The following is a 19,385-nucleotide window of genomic DNA, read 5'->3' on the forward strand; positions in this document are numbered from 1 at the left end:
TGCTTTAAACCTATTTGACTCTGGATTTTCCAGTTCTGACTATATTCTATTGTAATTACATTAAAACATGAGTTCTGTTTTACATTATATATTGTTTAATTGTTAATTCACTGATTAGAATTTTATCAGCTGATTCTGCTATAATAAACATACTGATAGGTATACGAAACAGCTCTTTTTATTTTTTGAGACAGGAAGTTACAGTGCATTCTGGATAGCACGGAACTCTGTACTTTGCTACATAGACTGGGCTAACCTTTTAAGTTGAAGCAACCCTTCTGCCTTTGTCTTCTAAGTGTTATGTGTCATCATGCTTGCTTGCAAGTTTGTTTTGTTTTGTTTCAATGCAGGATATCCCTATGTAGCCCTTGCTAGCCTGGGCTGTTACACAGAGAAACCCTGTCTCAGAAAAGAAACAAACAAACACACCAAAAAAACAAAAACAAAAAAGTTCTGTGTGGACTTTGACCTTTAGGTGGGGTTTCTTTTTTATTTTTATTAAAACTTTTTTTTGTTTCATTCTCTTAGTTGGCAAATTTCCATCACTTAGGAAATTCAGGAAATAGTTCTGTGAGTTGTGTTTGTATTGACAGTGTTGGCTTTTGACCATTTCTTGGCTCTGTAACTTGCAGTTAAAGGACAGCTTATTTTACTTCAATATAAAGGAAATGTTACCTCAGAGAAGCTTAACAACTGACTTCTAGAAGACTTGATTTCAGAATATATAATGGAGCCTAATTATTAGTAAGATTTAATAACTAAGGGTAATCATAAAGGCAAAGATCAGGATTGTTGTTTGAATTTATTTGCTTTGTACTGAGTTGATTTATCAGTTGGTATGTTTTATACAGATAGCCAGATCTGAGAGGGATATTAGTCATAAGAAAAGCAACTAATAACTCGGGATGTGCAGAGGTGGAGTACCTCCCTAGCATGCACAGGACCCTAGTTAGCTTACGTATCACAATAGAAAACTTAAAGAGAGGGAGGCAAGCCTAGCAATATTTATAAAGGCAGGAAAATTAGGGAGTGTACCTGAAGAACTAATTCTAAATAAGAGTCAGGAGTACATGATGGTAATAGATTGAATCTATAAAAAGTGTCAAAAGTAGAAGAGTATTTAAAAAAAATAAGGCATTCTGTGGTGTTAGGGTAGTAAAATAGTATATTGGTATTCTGAGCCTTTTGTATGAATAATAAGTTCTAAAGTAAATAATCATTATGAAATTCTATCCACACGAAAAAAGTAAGGGCTAGGGCGATGCTTCATTCTGTAAAGTACGTGCTGTACAAGCTTGAGGATATGAGCTCAGTTTTCTAACATTCATATAAAAAGCTGAGTTTGCCTTGCCTGTGATCATAAGCTTGGGGAATTAGAAACAGGAGGATCCCTTGGTCTTGCATGCCAGCCAGCCTAGCCAAAGTAGTGAGTTCTGGGTTCAACGAGACACTGTGTTGTCCCTCCCATCACCATACCACCCTCAAAAAAAGTGCGATAAGGAACTGAAGAGGGTACAGTGTATCAGCTTCTGGTCTCTACATGCACCACACACACTACAAAGAAAAACAGGTGTGGTGATTTGAAAGAAAATGGCCCCCAAAGGGAGTGGCATTATTAGGAAGTGTGGCTTTGTTGGAGTAGATATGACCTTGTTGGAGAAGTGTGTCATTGTGGGAGTGGACTTTGAGGTTTCCTATGCTCAAGTTATTCCAGGGAGACATACTACTTCCTGTTGCCTGCAAGATGTAGGACTTCAGCCACTACTGCAGCACCATGTCTGCCTGCCTACCATCATGTTCCACCATGACGGTAATAGATTGAACCTCTCAACTGTAAGCGAGCCACTCCAACTAAATGTTATAAAAGAGTTGCTGTGGTCATGGTGTCTCTTCACAGCAATAGAAACTCCAATCAAGACAACAGGGAAGCTAAATAATAATTTTAATTCCATTATTAAATAAACATATAAAAATAATCTTGAACTCATATATCTGTACATGGGTAGATAACTGAGAATCATATGTAAAGTATGCTTCTGTGTGATAAATGTCACATGCTGGTAAAAATATAGGCAATTAATATTTAATTGTCTGAGCTTAGAATGAGTACAGTTTATTGACTGGCCAGAATAGTAATAAATCTAATGAAATTGGAAGATAGTAAGATTAAAAAAAAAAGTTCCACCTTATGTCATACCTAGCGGAAGAGTGTAGGTCAGAATAGACAAGTATGCCCTTCGTTTGAGAGGTTCTTTAGGTTTTTTTTTTTTTTTTTTTTTTTTTTTGACAGGGATTTCTTTGTGTAACAGTTCTAGCTTTCCTTGAACTCACTTTATAGACCAGTCTGGCTTTGAACTCAGAGATCTGCCTCCCTCTGCCTTCCAAGAGCTGGGATTAAAGGCACGTTCCACCATGCCTGGCAAATCTTCTGGTTTTTAAGAAATACCCTTCAGAGCCACAGAATACTTTAATAAGCTGGTGACCTTTATGGTCAATTTGGAACCTCTATGATAATGTAAGATTAGAATTAATAGACAGTGGGATTTTTTATATCTAAAATTTTAGTATTAGTTCATTTTAAAATAAAATGGATTCAGTGATACTTATTGATTACTTTTTTAAATAAACTGTTATACAAGTTAAACAATTACAAATTAATGAATGTTGTGATTCCCTAATGGGGCATGAAGACTGAAAAATATTAAGATCTGATAGAGAACTTAATTTGTGTTTAATTATATACATGTCTTCATTAGGTAGTTAAATTTCTTAATGCCCATCATCAGACTTGAAAATTCATTTTAGACCTTTTCTGTTTTGATCATTTCATTTTGGTTTCTTGTTCCTTCCACAAAGCAAAGAATAGCCAAACTTGATGTCTCAGTATGAGTCATGGCTTCTTACAGTGAAAAGTGTTTTTCATGGATGAAAAATGTTCTTGCCAGGTGGTGGTGGCTCATGCCTTTAATCCCAACACTCGGGAGGCAGAGGCAGGTGGATCTCTGTGAGTTCGAGACCAGCCTGGTCTACAAGAGCTAGTTCCAGAACAGGTAGGGCTATTACACAGAGAAACCCTGTCTCCAGAAACAAAACAAACAAACAAACAAAAAAAGAAAGAAAGAAAGAAAAATGTTTTTAACTCACTCTTAGTAAATTGTCAAGCCATATTTTCTTAGTAAACCTTTCTACTAGGTGTTTTTTTTTTTTTGTTGTTGTTGTTGTTTTGAGTTGTTCTTGTGTAGCTCTAAAATAGGGGCTTCTAGAGGGAATCTGAGGGAATCTCCTCTCTGGGCATCTCTGCCAGCTCTGTGCTTTTCAACATGCTGCCTTTTGTAAGACTTTCACTGCTTCTGTGACCTATTAAAGTGAGTAACCCTATCTGTCCTGATGCCACTGGCCAGAAGACATGAGATAATGACAGGAGCACTTTTTTTTTTTTTTCAGTTGGTGGGAAAAAGAAAACTGCCTAAAAGGAGACCATTAAAGCTGGCTTTATGAGAGAAAAGCTGCCTTGGTTCATATTTGAACTCAGACTTAAGTTTGTTTTCTCTCTAAACTATTCTCCTAAACTATGTTTTTTTTTTTTTTAAACAGTTTGAGTTGCTTTATCTCTGCTCAGTTATATGTTCCCAAAGTATTTGTAGGTGCTCCAATGTCAGTAAAAATAAGAGACAATGGTTGTTAGTATGTAATGGAGAAGATTGTGGAAGTAGTTTATATTTTGGCTGGCTCATTTGCCACAGCATATGGCACAGAAGAAAGGAAAAGTGTTAGGTATTACTCTGGGTGCTAACATCCTCCTGTCATGTTATTTTCCTGGAAATTGAGTGTTTCCCTCCCTTAGTCACACCATGTATGTTTAAAGAGTCTCTAAAGAGAATACATCCTTCTCTCCTTTTGCTGAAGTTGAATTTTCTGTGCACATGACTGCTGTATCTCATTCCTACAGTTTTTTTTTTGTTTTTTACTTTGTAACCCATCCCTCATACCTGTTTTCTATTATACAGTTCTCCAAACAAAACCTTATTTCTACTTTCTACAGAGTAGCCCAAACTTTACACTTGTTAAAATATATTATTTATTCTATGTGGTTACACATACATATGGATGTACTGGGCTGAGGGTAACTGTGGAATCAGTTCTCTCCTTGCATGTATTGGGGACAAATCTCATCTTTTGGCTTGTTCAGCAAATGCTTTTACCCACTGAGCCACTTCTCCGGCCCTGTCTGAGCCTAATCAGCAAACTCCCTTCTTGGTAGTATTCTACCAGAGGAGGCTTCCTGTGATCTAGTAAGTGTCTTTTAGTACCTTTGCTCCCAGGTTATTTTGTTTGTCTAGTGTTTATCTGTCTTATATGTGGAGTACACTTATTCTCTAATATCCATGAGCCTTTCAAACCAATCTTTCTATACTGAAATTGCTTTTCTCCTCCTCCCCCATTGTTTTCTTAGTGTCTAGAAAGTGCTTGGCACATAGAACACATTCACTCTATGTTTGAAGAATTACTTACTTACATATCTAGACTTAGACTAAAAATTATATGAAAACGTGAGGTGTAGTATGATGCAAGGAATTGAACCCAGGGCCCAAGGCTATGTAAGTATTTTTAATAACTGAACTACATACCCAGCCATTGGGAGGGTTTTACATTAAAAAAAATTTCAGCCATATCCTTCAAAGGCTAAAAGCTTTACATTTATGTATTTACTTCATGTGAGTATTTGTGCCAGTGCATGTGTAACACATGGAGAGGACAGAGAATAACTTGATGAGTCAGTCCTCTCTTTGACCATGTGGGTTCAGGATGGGACTCAGGTTGTCAGGCTTGATGGCAAGCACCTTAGCTAGCCACAAGCTGCCTTGCTGCTCCAGTTAATTTGGTCTTGGCAAGGAAGATCCTGTTATAGGATATTTTTGTTTTGATTATTCTACTTTTGAAAATGGCACGTTAAATATATGATTAAACTTTTATTTTACTGCAAATAATGCTTGGAATAAAACTAGGTATTTTTCTATTCTTCAGTTATTACTTAGGTTTCTTGGAACTAGAAAGTAAGCTTATTATATGCTTCTTTTGGTACTTTATGCTTTTAAATATTTACTAACAGCAACATAGATTAAATATTTGATATACTTCGGTATATCTCCAATTTGAATTTTATTTCTTCTCTCTATAGTCCCAATATTTTATTAACTTCCTAATTGTGTTACTCTCACTACAGATATTAGATTTTGACTAGAGATTTGATTAAATTTAGTGAGAGAAACTTATGAAAATTGAAATTAAAGGATGCTAGCACCATGTCTAGCATGCTTATTCAGTTGCAGACTAGTCTTAGATAAGTATTTTCAAATAGGCAATTATATTTCTTTGGGTTAATATAATTTTTAATTATCAATACAATAATGTTTTTCTCCATAGAAAAAAGCAGAAGAAGCTCATAAAATTTTTGAAGGTCTTGGCCCAAAAGTTGAACTGGTAAGAAATTTCTGCTTTAATTTCTAATGTCATTATTGTGTTTTTAAATTTTTTTCCTTGGGCTAAAATGGACTATCCATTTATTTTTGGATAAAAATTATATAGCCTAAGCCGGGCGGTGGAGGCGCACGCCTTTGATCCCAGCACTTGGGAGGCAGAGGCAGGCGGATCTCTGTGAGTTCGAGACCAGCCTGGTCTACAAGAGCTAGTTCCAGGACAGGCTCCAAAACCACAGAGAAACCCTGTCTCAAAAAACCAAAAAAAAAAAAAAAAAATTATATAGCCTGGCAGAAACTTTGTTATAATCCTAAGATAATTGTGAGTAAACTTAGTTACTTTTACCTTAGCATTATCCTGAGCATGTTTTGCCTGAACAGCCATTTCATGCCATCAGGTACTAGGAGGAAGAAGTAATTAAAGAAAATAGAGAGAGCTTATCGAACATATTGTTAGGATAAGGATAGTGTGTAATTTCTTTTTGCCTTTGAAATTAAAAGTATGATGAGGCTTACTTATAAAATACAGTAGATTTGCATATTTCCTTAGTGGAGTAGGAAAGCAGAAGGAGATGGGGTTACAGGGAAACCTGACATCTGCAGGTTTTGGTAGGATATTGCGGTATAGCCCATTTAGGTAGTCTCACAATAAAATATTATTTTGTTACCATAAGAAAGTGCAACACTCTACACATGAATGTCATTTATTTTATAGCCACTCTATAACCAGCCATCAGATACCAAGGTGTACCATGAGAACATCAAGACGTAAGTATTTACCATCTTTGGAGTTCAATTTAAGAACATATATTCTATAAAGAAATCATTTTTGTTATCTGCGGACATTATTATAATAGTGTAGGTGTGTTTTAGATTTGTGTAATTTGCTGTTGTTTTACTATATGTTATCTTCCTCTGGCTTTTTGGGGGTTGGGGTAACAGATTTGAGTTTCCGAGGCCAAAAAATAAAATAAATTATTGCATAAACTAGCTGGTTTTATAATCTGCTAGTATAAAAAAAAAGGTGGATACTTAACATTGAAATGGCTTACCTTGAGGCTTGAATTCTTTGCCTCCTGTTTTGTGTTTTTTTCAGTGGAGTACCTGCAAGGCGCATGATGAAGTAAGATAATGAAGCTTTTTCATTTAAGACTAGTGATGACACCGTCCCCCACCAAGCCACATCTGCCATTGCAAAGTAGAAGTGCCACGGATCATTTTATCATTATTCAAAACCCTATTCTAGGGAAATCCCTTCCATGACTCTTGCTAATGACGGTATTTGTAGACCCTTCTGCCATTTAATGTCCTGGTGCCTTGGAAGGCTCAGTCCCCTCATGTGGGTGAGGAGGCTGTTCCAGAATGTAGTTTGCTTTGCCTTGCTCATCCTACTACCAGGCCTTTATGGATGCAGATCTTGGAATAAGAAAATAAGTGAAAAGTAAACTTAATTTCTTGATCTGATTGGAGTAAGAGAAGCTAGATAGGTTTTTTTTTTAATTGTTGTTAATTATCATACTTTTAGAGCATTTTAGGTGAATTACTATTAAGTTGGTAAAAAAAAATGTGATATTTCTATTTATATGCATTTAAAAGTGTATCCAGAACATTATAATTATTTACTATTATAGTTGCAAATGAGCACATTATTATTTATATTTTTTCTTTTAATATCTGAGAGTGTACAGTAATTGAATACTTTGCAGGACTGGTGGCAAATATGTTTGCATGGTAGTGTGCATGACAACTATTACAATTGGAGTAATTTTAACTTCTGTTAAGTAATGGTTCAGAATAAAGTCATCTATTTAAGAATTTTTCTGTGAGATATTGCCATGGTCTTGAGAACCTTTAGGAGATTAGGCTAAACTCATACTACTGAGCTGTTTAAATGTTTTTAAAAGGAGGATAACAGTTAAAATGTAGTTGGCTACATTTAGTGACTTCCCCACAAAACTTGAGTTTGTCTTTTGTCTTCTCGCCTTCAATGTAAGCTGGAAAGCTGCGCTGTTTTTTATTTATTTTATGTTATTTACATTGCTTATGTTAGACTGTGTTGAGATGAGTACTGACTAGCTGACTTCACTTAAATTCTTAGTAGACATTTAAAGTTTTATTTACTGATTGATATTTATTTTTGAGTAGCATATAATTGCAACCAGAGTAAATTGATACATAGCAAGGGTCCCACTGTATGTTACTTTTGAAGTTCTCAGATACACACATCTGCGTAAATCATTCAGTAGCTATTCTTTGACCACTAACATTTGCTTTGTATGAAATAGCAAATGTGATTTTTAATAATTCTTTTCATCTCTTGGCTGCTTTGTCATTAATCTAGCTACTGATTGTCTATGATTATTTGAGTGGAGCCAGTGTCATTGTTATTCTTGAGTGACACATAATCCAAAAATTTATTTCTATTTTCATTGGCTTTGTATTTATGTCTGAATAATCAGCATGGAGTTATTTCTGTAAGTAGGTGGGATATAAATATTTATATATTTGAACCTGCATGACATTGTTTTAAAAGGTTACAGTGCTTCCACGTTAAAAAGTGACACTGTTATTAAGATATGTGAGAAATGTTCCGTCTTGTCAGATTGCCCTTTGTTGCTCCTAGACTGTTGTGTCATGTCTGTGGGAGAGATGTTCTGTTCTGAGCAGCAGTCTCATCTTTCTAAATGTGCTGGTGTATATTCTCCTAGGAGGGAAGTACCTGCAAAAGGTTTCTTTTCTCTTTTATTTCCCTTATCAAAGTATACGAAGATGTTTGTATCATCAGAATTTTTAAGAATTAGTTATTCCTTAATTATAATTTGAAAATAATATATGTCTCAAAATTAGTTGCATGAATTAAAAGTTAACTGTATTATCTTGTTATAGAATGGCAGGAATTTTAGACCTAATTGCAAAAATTATACAGTTTTATTTTGCAGGGTGAAAAAGCTTAAGATTAACTCTGATTGCACCATAAGTTCTTAAGTGGTTGCCTGTCTCCAGTGTCTGCAGAAAGTGAACACAGCTTAAGTTGTGCTTTTTCTTAATGTTCTGCAACCATATTTTTCTCTTCTAGAAACCAGGTGATGAGGAAAAAACTCATTTTATTTTTTAAAAGAAGAAATCATGCAAGAAAACAAAGGGTGAGGTCCTATCCTTGTTAACTGAAATTTGTACAGCTTTCCCATTCATGTCATTTAGGCTTTCACTTTCCCATTAATAATTGATCCTCGATTATATTGAGAACAAATGCTGATTTAGAGAGTAACTGTATGTGTGACTTAAATATGAGTCTAATCCTAGTAACATTGTAATACCACATTTAACATCATTATCAAATTTATTTCATTAGTCATTTATGTAATATTTTTATTCATCAAAATGGTGAGTAGTCAAAAAAAGGGGGCTAATACGTAGAACATCTGCTTTCAGTCTGTTAGGACTCAAACACATATTGGTAAGTTATGGTCATACTGATGAGACATTGCTCTCTGTCCTTAGGAAAAACTAACTGGTCAGTGTCTTCAGATTGAAATAGTTTCTCATTTAATTATACAGTTTGCTGTCTAAAAGTTTTATGGTTATAATCATAAAAATTAAATTTCAAAGAATATCCTTATTTTTGTAATAATGTTCATACTAATTTTACAGATACAATTTAAATTCAGATTTTTAATAAAATGAAATTCTTTGAACCTGTTTTTGAAATGAACTTTACCGTATATTTAATGACCTGACAGCTTAACAAATTGTAAAGCTCAATTTATTTGCTTTAACACTTTTGTAATTTGTATTTGCCAGTGTTATCCTTTATATACTATCTTAAATAACTGGTATTGAATGTTTTTCTTCCCAAAAACCTATAAATATTAAGTGAGAAACCAGCTTTTTTGTTCAGTCATTTTTATTGTAATTCTAGTACTTGCTAAATTAGTCCTCTGGTTATGTAATCACTGGAGCATAAACTTTTTCATGCTTTGGAATAATTGTACTTTATGTGTTTACTGATTTGTGTATGTTCCACATATTATTCCAGAAAAGCAAGTAAGATTGCCATACTGTTTGACTCTTAGGAAGCAGATATGTCAGCAGGCAGGTTCAGTATTTTGATTATAATGTGATCTCATACATAAAGCAAGAGTGTAAAGTCAGATGCCTAAAGTAGATGTGATTCAGGGAGGGCCACTAATCAGGAAAGCCAATATTTTGCAAACTTATACAAGCACAGGGAAGAGATTCAGCGAAATAGCTAATGGGACAGGTTCAGAACTCTTGAGTATAGAGTGAGTGAGCTGGGAAGGGTGGGGGTGATAAGGGACACTGGGATTCAGCGACACAGTGTTCAGAGGCCGTCTATAAGACTTTGTATGAAATTCAGAGGGCACTTCTTTTTAAGTTTTTCAACTGAGGTGGTATAAAGTTCAGGTTTGTATTTTAAGAATTTACATCTGGGGTTGCAAATGTAACTTAGTGGTAGAGTGCTTGCTTAACAAGAATTGAAGCCCTGGATTGGATCCCTGGCACCAAATAAACTGTTTGGTATCACATGCCTGTAATTCCCACTTGAGAGGTTGAAGCAGGGAGATCAGAAGTTCAAATCATGCTCTGTTACAAAGTGGATTTGAGACCAGCCTGAGATATGGGAAAGCCTATATCAAACAACATCAAAAGACTTTGCATCTGGCTGCAACACTGAGAATGCATGGGAAGATCTGAACACTTACCTAGCATGGACCAGGTCCTGGCTTCCATCTTCTCTGCTTTGGAAAGTAACAGAAATTGTGTGGCCCACATTTACTAGATGATTGCTTCACTCTGGATGATGACAGTGTTGACTTACTTTACTTATGGTGTTGGGACTAGAAAGAGAAAATATGTGAAGTGCACAAAAGGCACATGGGTGTTGGAAGGAATGATGAGGGAATGGCATGAGGAAATAGTCTTCTGTCCGGTCACTCTTAGGTGACTAAAGTTAGCGGTGTTCCTAAGGTCCTTCTCACTTTCCGGGTATCAGATATTTACATAGTTCTATGCCCATAATGGAAAATGGAATTGTAATTCTCTTGCTTAGCCAAAAGCACTAATTCTTGATTTCATGTTTCTTAACCAGATTTCTTCTTATGATGATGAATAGTTTTAGCCTTTTCTATTCTAGCAGAGAATAGTTATATTAGTAAATAAAATGAAAAAAAGAAAAGTGAAAAATCACATCCTCCAATGATAGAGAAGCTGTTAAATGTGCATGTTTTCTCTGACAGTTTAGATAGGTACCAAACAATGCTGAACAGTTGCATTTAAGATCGATTCGAGCAACGGTTCTCAATCTGTGGGTTACAATTCCTTTGGAGGTTTAACAAGCAGACTGTGGGAAAACACAGATATTTACAATACAATTCATAACATTAGCAAAATTATGGTTGTGAAGTAGCAATGAAAATAATTTTATGGTTGGGAATCAACACAACATGAGGAACTGTATTAAGGGTTCACAGCATTAGGAAGATTGAGAACCACTGGGTTAGATTAGATGCTGAACTATGCTAATGTTTCTAGTTTTCCTTTTTAACAATGAAGGCATGTTATCAGGAAAATCAGAATAGAAGGTTAGCCACTACCAGTGGTTGTCAGTGAGCTTGTTAATTTGTATAGTGATAATTAGTGAAAAGTGCAGGGAAAGTACACCTTGTGTTTTCATGTAAGGAAAGTGTTCCATTTCTCCTGTCAGACCAAGAAAAAATTGTCATTCTTGGCTTTGTCATACAAGCCAAATGTACTTCCGTTTTCATCTTAAGAAATGGAATATATTTTAAAGGCTTACCAAATCATAGAGTTCAGTTTAATTGTTATTAATTTGCTACGGGTGTTTAATAGGAACAAAAAATCTGCCAGCGTTATGATCAGCTCATGGAGGCATGGGAGAAAAAAGTGGACAGAATAGAAAATAATCCCCGGAGGAAAGCAAAAGAAAGCAAAACAAGGGAATACTATGAGAAGCAGTTTCCAGAAATTCGAAAACAAAGAGAACAGCAAGAAAGATTTCAACGGTATGTAGTTTGGTGTTTAGTAATTCTAATTTTTCCCTTTTACATCATAAAGAAGTTTTGGATTTTTGAGGCAGGGTTTCTCTGTGCAGTCCTGGCTCTTTTGGCTGGCATCGAACTCAGACATCTGTATCTGCTTTGTAAGTGCTAGATTTAAAAGGTGTGTGCCACCGCTGCCTGGCAAGAACTTTTAATGTTGAACTTAAATTTTTAAAATTACACTTTTTTTTATGGGTGCATGTGGGAAGCTCATGTCCCATAGTAACACTGATGTGAAAGTCAGAGGGCAGTGGTAGCAGTCAGTTCTTTTCTATCAAATAGGATTGGCCTCAGGTCATCAGATCTGGTGACAAACCCATGAACTATTTTGCTGTCTCTTAGGTAGAATTGAAAACTTCCTTATGAACCAGTTAGGATTATTTTTTAGTGAACTTAATACAATTTTTTTATATTTAATTTTTATGTTAAATCTAAGTAAATATTTTGAAAATTCCTTTCATTCTATTTATTTATTTATTTATTTTTGCATGTGAGTGTTTTATCTGCATGCATGTTTATGTACCACATGCACAACTGGTGCCTGTGGAGGCTAGAATTGGAATCCCTGGAACTAGAGTTACAGATAGCTGAAGCTACCATGTAGGTTTTGGTAATTGACCCGAGCTATCACCGACCCAAATCTTTAATTCATAAAAGTACTATTTTTTTTTTCAAAATGACAGTTAACAAGAACAGAACTGAATGTTCCTTGATAATCATAAACATAATGAAACAGATTGAAATTGATTATTAATCAAAAAATTCTATGGGGCTAATGAGAGAGCTTTGTGGTTAAGCATATTTGATATTCTGGCAGAGGACCTAGATTTGGTTACATGGGGTCTGATGCCTTCTGGCATTTATTGTTACCAGTCATGTATGGTACACCAACATACATGTAAAATGAAAAATGAGATTAAAAAAATCATTGATTGAAGATAGTTTCTCTGTGTATTCCAGGCTGTCCTGGAACTTGCTCTGTTTACTAGGCTGGCTTCAAATTCAGAGATCCATCTGCCTCTGCCTCTGCCTCTGCCTCCTGAGCGATGGAATTAAAAGCATGTGCCACCCACCACTGCCATACTTAAGATATATAAAAAAGTATGTATATGCATATATCTGAATATATACATATACCTGTATATATAACAATGTCAAAAATTATCTACTAAACTTTCCCCAAATTGTTTTTATAATATCAAAAATTAATATATACACATATATAAATTATTTAGTGAAATGGAATCTTTTTATGTAGCTCTGGCTGGCTTGAAACTTGCTGTGGAGATCTGTGTGTCTTGAAACTTGCTGTGGAGATCTGTCTGTCTTCAATCTTCCAGAGATCCATCTGCCTTTATCTCCCAAGTGCTGGGATTAAAGGTGTTCATTACCATGTACCACAGTCTTTTTTTTTTTTTTTTACTTTAAGAGAATAGGTGTAAAACAACATCACTAATTCCCACAAAAGGTACAAATAGGTATTTTGCAAACATATTAAAAGTTGACTTTCTCTCTTCACTGTTTTTCCTTACATTTTAGAAATGTTCAGTGTATTTTTCCAAGCTTGCTTTTCTATTCTTTAGAATTCAGACAAAAGATAGACATGACATTGCAGGTAGAATTTCTCTGTGTTTTGGCAGCTGCTCCCAAATAACCATCTAGAGACTTATAAACTTGGCCGATAGCTTAGGCTTGTCACTAGTTAACGCTTACATTTTAAATTAACCATATTTCTTATCTATCCTCTGCCATGTGACAGTACCTTATTTTGGCATGGTACATTCATCCTCTTTCTGTGTTTCCTTTAGACTCCTAAGACTCTCTCTTCCCAGCATTCTCTCTGCCCCCCAAAATTTTGTCTAGTCATTGGCCAATCAGCTATTTATTAACAATTAGAGCAATACATATTTACAGTGTACAAATATTGTTTTACAGCATGACATCAATAAGGTTTTTTTGGTTTTATTTATTTATTTTGGTTTTGTTTTTTGAAGACAGGGTTTCTCTGTGTAATAGGCTGTCCTGAAATTCACTTTGCAGACCCGACTGGCCTCCAACTCACAGAGATTCACCTGCCTCTGCCTCCTGAGTACTGGGATTACAGGTGTGCGCCACCACCACCTGGACAGTAAGTTCTATTTTTAATACAGGTTCCCCATTACTAGTCCCACTACTTTTTCTTTTAATTTCTATCTGTCTGTCTATCTAGATGTATATCTAGATATATATTTAATTTTTATGTGCATTGGTGTTTGACTTGTATGAGTGTCTGTGTGAAGGTGTCAGATCTCCTGAAACTGAAATTTACAGACAGTTGTGAACTGTCATGTGGGTGCTGGGAATTGAACCCCAGGTACTCTGGAACAACATCCAGTGTTTTTAACCACTGAGCCATCTCTCCAGCCCAATGTCACTATTTTAACTTGATTTTTATAACCATTTATTCATTCATTCATTCATTCATTTTTTTATGGTGCTAGTGATCAGCCCTAGGTCTTGATGCATGCAGGGTAAACACTTTACCAACAGAGCTGTATCCCTAGTCCAACATGTTAACTTAAATCTCAGTATTAATACTTAATTTTTGCTAATTTGGTAGTGACTCATGTATACCATTTGAAAATATTCAGTGAATCTTGGGTAGGTTTTTTGACTCCTATTGGTTTAAAAATTCCCATCTGATAAAGAAGAGAGTGATTAAGGGAGATACCCAACATCAACTTTGGTGTTCTTTTTGTATCTGCACACATTTGCAGGCACACCTGCATTTTGAACGTGAACCCATACAGATGCACATACAAAAGAAGTCCCATTTTGTATTCTGTATTTGTATAAGACCTGTACATGATCAACACAACATCAGTCAGCATTCCAACAAATGGTAGTAATTGAGACTCTGGGTTACACAAAAACTTAAGCATAAAAACCCAGAAGAGGATGTGAATGAGGAGGCAAGAATGGAGGTGTATACGATGAAGATAGGTTGCTTATATGTAAAACTGTTAAAGAATGAACGCAATATATTTTATTTCAAAAAAATCTCACTTTGAGCCAGGTCGTGGTGGCGTATGCCCTTAATTCCAGGATTTGGGAAGCATAGGCAGGCAGATCTCTGTGAGTTTGAGGCTAGCGTGGTCTGCATAGTTCCAATATCAATGATAATTTGTTGCATTTTCATTAAAAGTCTTAAAATATATTTGTATTTCCTTTTCATATTTAGAGTTGGTCAGAGGGGAGCTGGTCTTTCAGCCACCATTGCTAGGAGTGAGCATGAGATTTCTGAAATTATTGATGGTCTTTCTGAGCAGGAGGTAAGAAAATTAATTCACGTTAATTCATTAGTTATTTAAGCATTTCTGCCCTGTAGCCCAGGGGGTAAAGGTTTATCAATATGTAAATGCAGATGGTTAGATAATAATGCTTGAATGATTTCAGAGACTAAGACCAACTACTATTGGGATTTAAGCAATGTGATTAAAATTTTCACAAAGATTGTTTTGTCATCAAGAGACCAGGGAATAGTTAAGGAAATAGTTCTGATGGTCCTAGTGGTGGTGCGCCTTTAATCCCAGCATTTAGGAAACAGACAAGCAGATCTCTGTTAGTTTGAGGCCAGCCTGAACTACAGAGAGAGTTCCAGGATGGCCAAGGCCACAATGCTGTGGGAAGCAGAGCCAGGTGGCCAGCATATTGAATCTTGTTCCAGAGTCCCATGTTCTTTTCTCTTTCTATTGAATCAAGTCTACTTTTCCTAACGTATTTCTACAGCCCACATTAAAAGCTAATGTTTGCTCTAGGCTTTGGGACTCAAATAATGGAGTGTACCATCAAATTACTCAGTCCTATTAAGTTAAATTAATAGTGAGGGAGAGAAAAGTTTCTAATTAGTCTGTACATACTGCCTGTATTCATTTAATTTACATTTTAGAAGCTGTTTGTATTAGTTTTCCTCTAGGGTGTGAAAATAGCCTGTTCTTGTAGAGTATGTATTTGAATTGGTATGTGTTTTAAAGTTTTTATTGCATCTATTCACTGTGTGTCTTATGTGTATATAATTCTTTATCAGCTCTTGTCACTTGAGCCTTAAGGAGGTAGAAAATCAAATGAGTTTATGAGCTGCCTCGGTACTCAGAACTTTGTACCAATTAAAGTAGACTTGTGCTTGGTGGTGGTTTCATGGCCTTTGATCCCAGCATTTGGGAGGCAGAGGCAGGTCGATCTCTGTGAGTTCAAAGCCAGCTTGGTCTACAGCGTGAGTTCCAGGACAGACAGGGTTACACAGAGACCCTGTCTTAAAAAAAAAAAAAGAAAAGAAAAAAATTAGACTTATGCCAGTGGTTTTATCCTTCTTTCTCATTTCTGATTATTGTTTTCCTGAGGAGAAAATCTGAAGTGACTTTTGAACCTTTGTTGGGAGGATTGTAATATTCAACCACAGAGATATGTCCCACACTATGTAAGGAAGATATTTACATGCGTTTTTACATAATGGCCAAGTGTTAGGTCTCAGCACTTTTGTTTTTCTTTTTCTTTCCTTTCACTTTGTTTTTTTTTTTTGTCCTTACAATGTTAGTGCACATATTAGCACAATTTCTATCTATGCTACGAGAGAGACATACATTTTTTTTTTCAATACATTTAGGTCATTGTTGGAAGATGTTTTCTGAAATCTTAAGTGCATAATGCATATAGTCTTACATGCTCTCAATATGAGTGATATACTTAGGAGCTTGAAAACACAACCATTCTATATTGGTTTTAAAATCATTGGAAAATGCATGATTGATAATATGAAATTTGTAGGTATAACTTCTATAATGACTAAATCTGTATTAAATTTCTGTGCTTGTTTTTCTGTGCATTCCATTTGGGTACATCTGAAAGCATTGCAAGGAAGCTTATCGGTTGAAGTGATTTCAAGCTGATGTGTTATTGCCAAACACTGGTGTTCAAACTGATTGACTATACCCTCTGGAACTAGACACTTAACAAGGACTTGACAATTTGGAAATCATTTTGGGAAAAAAAAGACCCTTAAATATAGAGAAATACTACAGCTTTATGACCAAGTTTTTTTTTTTTTTTTAAAAAAAAACACCAAATTGTGTTTATTTATATCTTAAGGTATTCTTTGCAAAAAAAATCATACATATGCGATAAATTAAACTGGTTTAGATTAAAATGATAAAAGCGTTAAAATTTTAAATTACGTTTTGTTTATTTATTTATTTTTCCCCCAAGACAGGGTTTCTCTGTATAACAGCTCTGACTGTCCTGTAACTTACTCTGTCGAACAGGCTGGCTTCAAACTCACAGAGATCTGCCTGCCTTTGCTTCCCGAGTGCTGGGATTATAGATGTGTGCTACTACTGCCCCAAATTTAAATTTTAATGGGTTACATTAAATTAGCAAAGCATATTTAATATTATGTGAGTTAAGTAGTTTAATATGAATGACCTTAAGATCCTAAGACCTTTGTTACCTGTTTTTCTATCTCTAAAATCATGCTATGATTCTTTTTTACATCTACAATGATGATGAAAGGCTGAGGAGATGCTCAGAGGATAAAGCCCCTTCCTGTGCAAGTGTGAGGACCAGAGTCTGTCGATGCCAGCTTGGGTGTGCTGGTCTGCCAATAGTTCCAGTACTTAAAAGGGTGACTGGCAAGACCAACCTGCTTAGGCAAGCTGTGGGTTCACTTAAAAGACCCTACCTCCATGAATATGGTAGTGAGCAATGGGGAGAACTCACAAAGATGCTCTCTGACGTCCATGTGAATACAAAGGCTTCACACACACAAAAAAAAGAACTAAAATTACATTGAGACTAGTTTTTAAATGAGACGATTGTTTTCTGTCTTCTAGATAAATCGATTGCATTGTTTTCAAAATATCAATTGCCTTAAGATTTCCTCAGAATAGTAAAGGATAAGCTGGGTGTGGTAGTTTGTGCTTGTACCTCATCTCTGCATTGTGGGGCTGTGACAAGAGGATTACTTCAAATTTGAGGCCAGTCTGAGCTATCGATTCTGGGCCTGGACTCTGCCCCCCCCCCCCAAAGAAAGAAATGACAAAGAAACAAATATTCCAAACAAAACCAACCCAAAGGTTGTAGGGGTTTTTTTTTTTAAAGATTTTATTTATTTATTATGTATACAGCATTCTGCCTCCATGTATGCCCACATGCCAGAAGAAGGCACCAGATCTCATTACAGATGGTTGTGAGCCACCATGTGGTTGCTGGGAATTGAACTCAGGACCTCTGGAAGAGCAGCCAGTGCTCTTAACCACTGAGCCATCTCTCCAGCCCCGGTCGTAGTGGTTTTTTTTGGTGAATTTTCTGTGTGTAATTTATATAATTTGGTATAAATGTGTTAAAAATAATCATATAGGACTGGAGATATGGCTCAGCAGTTAAGAGCACTGACTGCTCTTCCAGAGTGCTTGGGTTCAATTTCCAGCACCCACATGGCATCTCACAACTATCTGTAACTCCCAGATCTTTTACCCTCACACAAACATAAATGCATGCAGATAAAATAAAACATATAAAAAAAGCAATAATCATGTAACATGCTATGATATATGGCATTATTGTCATTAAATTACTGGTACTTTTTTTTTTTTTTTGATTTTTCGAGACAGGGTTTCTCTGTGGTTTTGGAGCCTGTCCTGGAACTAGCTCTTGTAGACCAGGCTGGTCTCGAACTCACAGAGATCCGCCTGCCTCTGCCTCCCGAGTGCTGGGATTAAAGGCGTGCGCCACCACCGCCCGGCTTACTGGTACTTTTTTAAAATTTTGTTTTACTCTGTGAGTTCGAGACCAGCCTGGTCTACAAGAGCTAGTTCCAGGACAGGCTCCAAAACCACAGAGAAACCCTGTCTCGAAAAACCAAAAAATAAATAAATAAATAAAATTTTGTTTTGTCTTTCTGTTTTTGAGACAGTGTTTTTCTGTGTAGCTCTAGCTGTCCTGGAACTTGCTTTGTAGATCAGGCTGGCCTCCAACTCACAAAGATTCGCCTCTGCTTCCCAAGTGCTGGAATTAAAGGCGTGCGCCACCACTGCCTGGCCTGATACTTTTTTTTTTTTAAACTCTTAAAGTCTATAGCCCTTTAAAATTTCTAGTTTAAATATTATTCTAACTAAATTGCATTATTTCTTGCAGAATAATGAGAAACAAATGCGGCAGCTTTCTGTGATTCCACCTATGATGTTTGATGCAGAACAAAGAAGGGTCAAGTTCATCAATATGAATGGGCTTATGGAGGATCCGATGAAAGTTTATAAAGATAGACAGTTTATGAATGTTTGGACTGACCATGAAAAGGAGATCTTTAAGGACAAGTAATTTAACGGTTAAATTATTCTCTAATAGACATTCATATACATTGGTAAAAGTATTTTGCATTACTTGAGAGTGAAATATTTCCACAAAACTTCCATCCTAATTTGACATTGAAAAAGATAGTGTGAGAAATAGAGAAATTCATCTTCCTGTAAGTTTGTAGGTGGGACAATGGTTGACAGTTAAGAAATAGGGATGTGAGCCTTAATCCCAGCACTGGGGAGGCAGAGAAAGACAGATCTCTGTGAGTTCTGCAGTTCAGGACAGCCAGGGCTACACAGAGAAACACTGTCTCAGGGGAAAAAAAGAAAAAAATTAGAAACAACAGGGTGTTGTGGTATACGCCTTTCACCCTTCACACTCCTGAGGCAAAGACTGGTGTGTCTCGGAGTTCAAGGCCAGCCTGATCTAAATAGCTCTCCTTCCCCCTAAATGCCAGTAGCTTTTCAACTGGGATTGTGGTCTCGAGAGCCTTGTCCCT

At 35.9% G+C, this 19,385-nt stretch overlaps 1 protein-coding gene across 23 annotated transcripts in view; it reads left to right on the plus strand.

The window, feature by feature from the left end:
• The window catches only part of Ncor1 (nuclear receptor corepressor 1), a 151,723-nt gene that overhangs the window by 49,835 nt on the left and 82,503 nt on the right, over positions 1-19,385 (plus strand). For 15 of the 23 annotated variants that reach the window (XM_041663823.1, XM_041663822.1, XM_041663828.1 and 12 more), the window contains exons 7-13: positions 5,425-5,481; positions 6,193-6,245; positions 6,574-6,600; positions 8,554-8,620; positions 11,349-11,521; positions 14,778-14,868; positions 18,725-18,903. In XM_041663823.1, the coding sequence (XP_041519757.1) occupies positions 5,425-5,481; positions 6,193-6,245; positions 6,574-6,600; positions 8,554-8,620; positions 11,349-11,521; positions 14,778-14,868; positions 18,725-18,903 (647 nt within the window). Of the gene's footprint in view, positions 1-5,424; positions 5,482-6,192; positions 6,246-6,573; positions 7,807-8,553; positions 8,621-11,348; positions 11,522-14,777; positions 14,869-18,724; positions 18,904-19,385 lie in introns of those variants that run through there. The other 8 variants (XM_041663829.1, XM_041663830.1, XM_041663838.1 and 5 more) reach the window with 2 other exon arrangements.

This window comes from Microtus oregoni, unplaced genomic scaffold (genome assembly GCF_018167655.1).
Source record: "Microtus oregoni isolate MIOR12 unplaced genomic scaffold, Mior012 000015F_ref0000493, whole genome shotgun sequence".
Taxonomy (NCBI): domain Eukaryota; kingdom Metazoa; phylum Chordata; class Mammalia; order Rodentia; family Cricetidae; genus Microtus; species Microtus oregoni.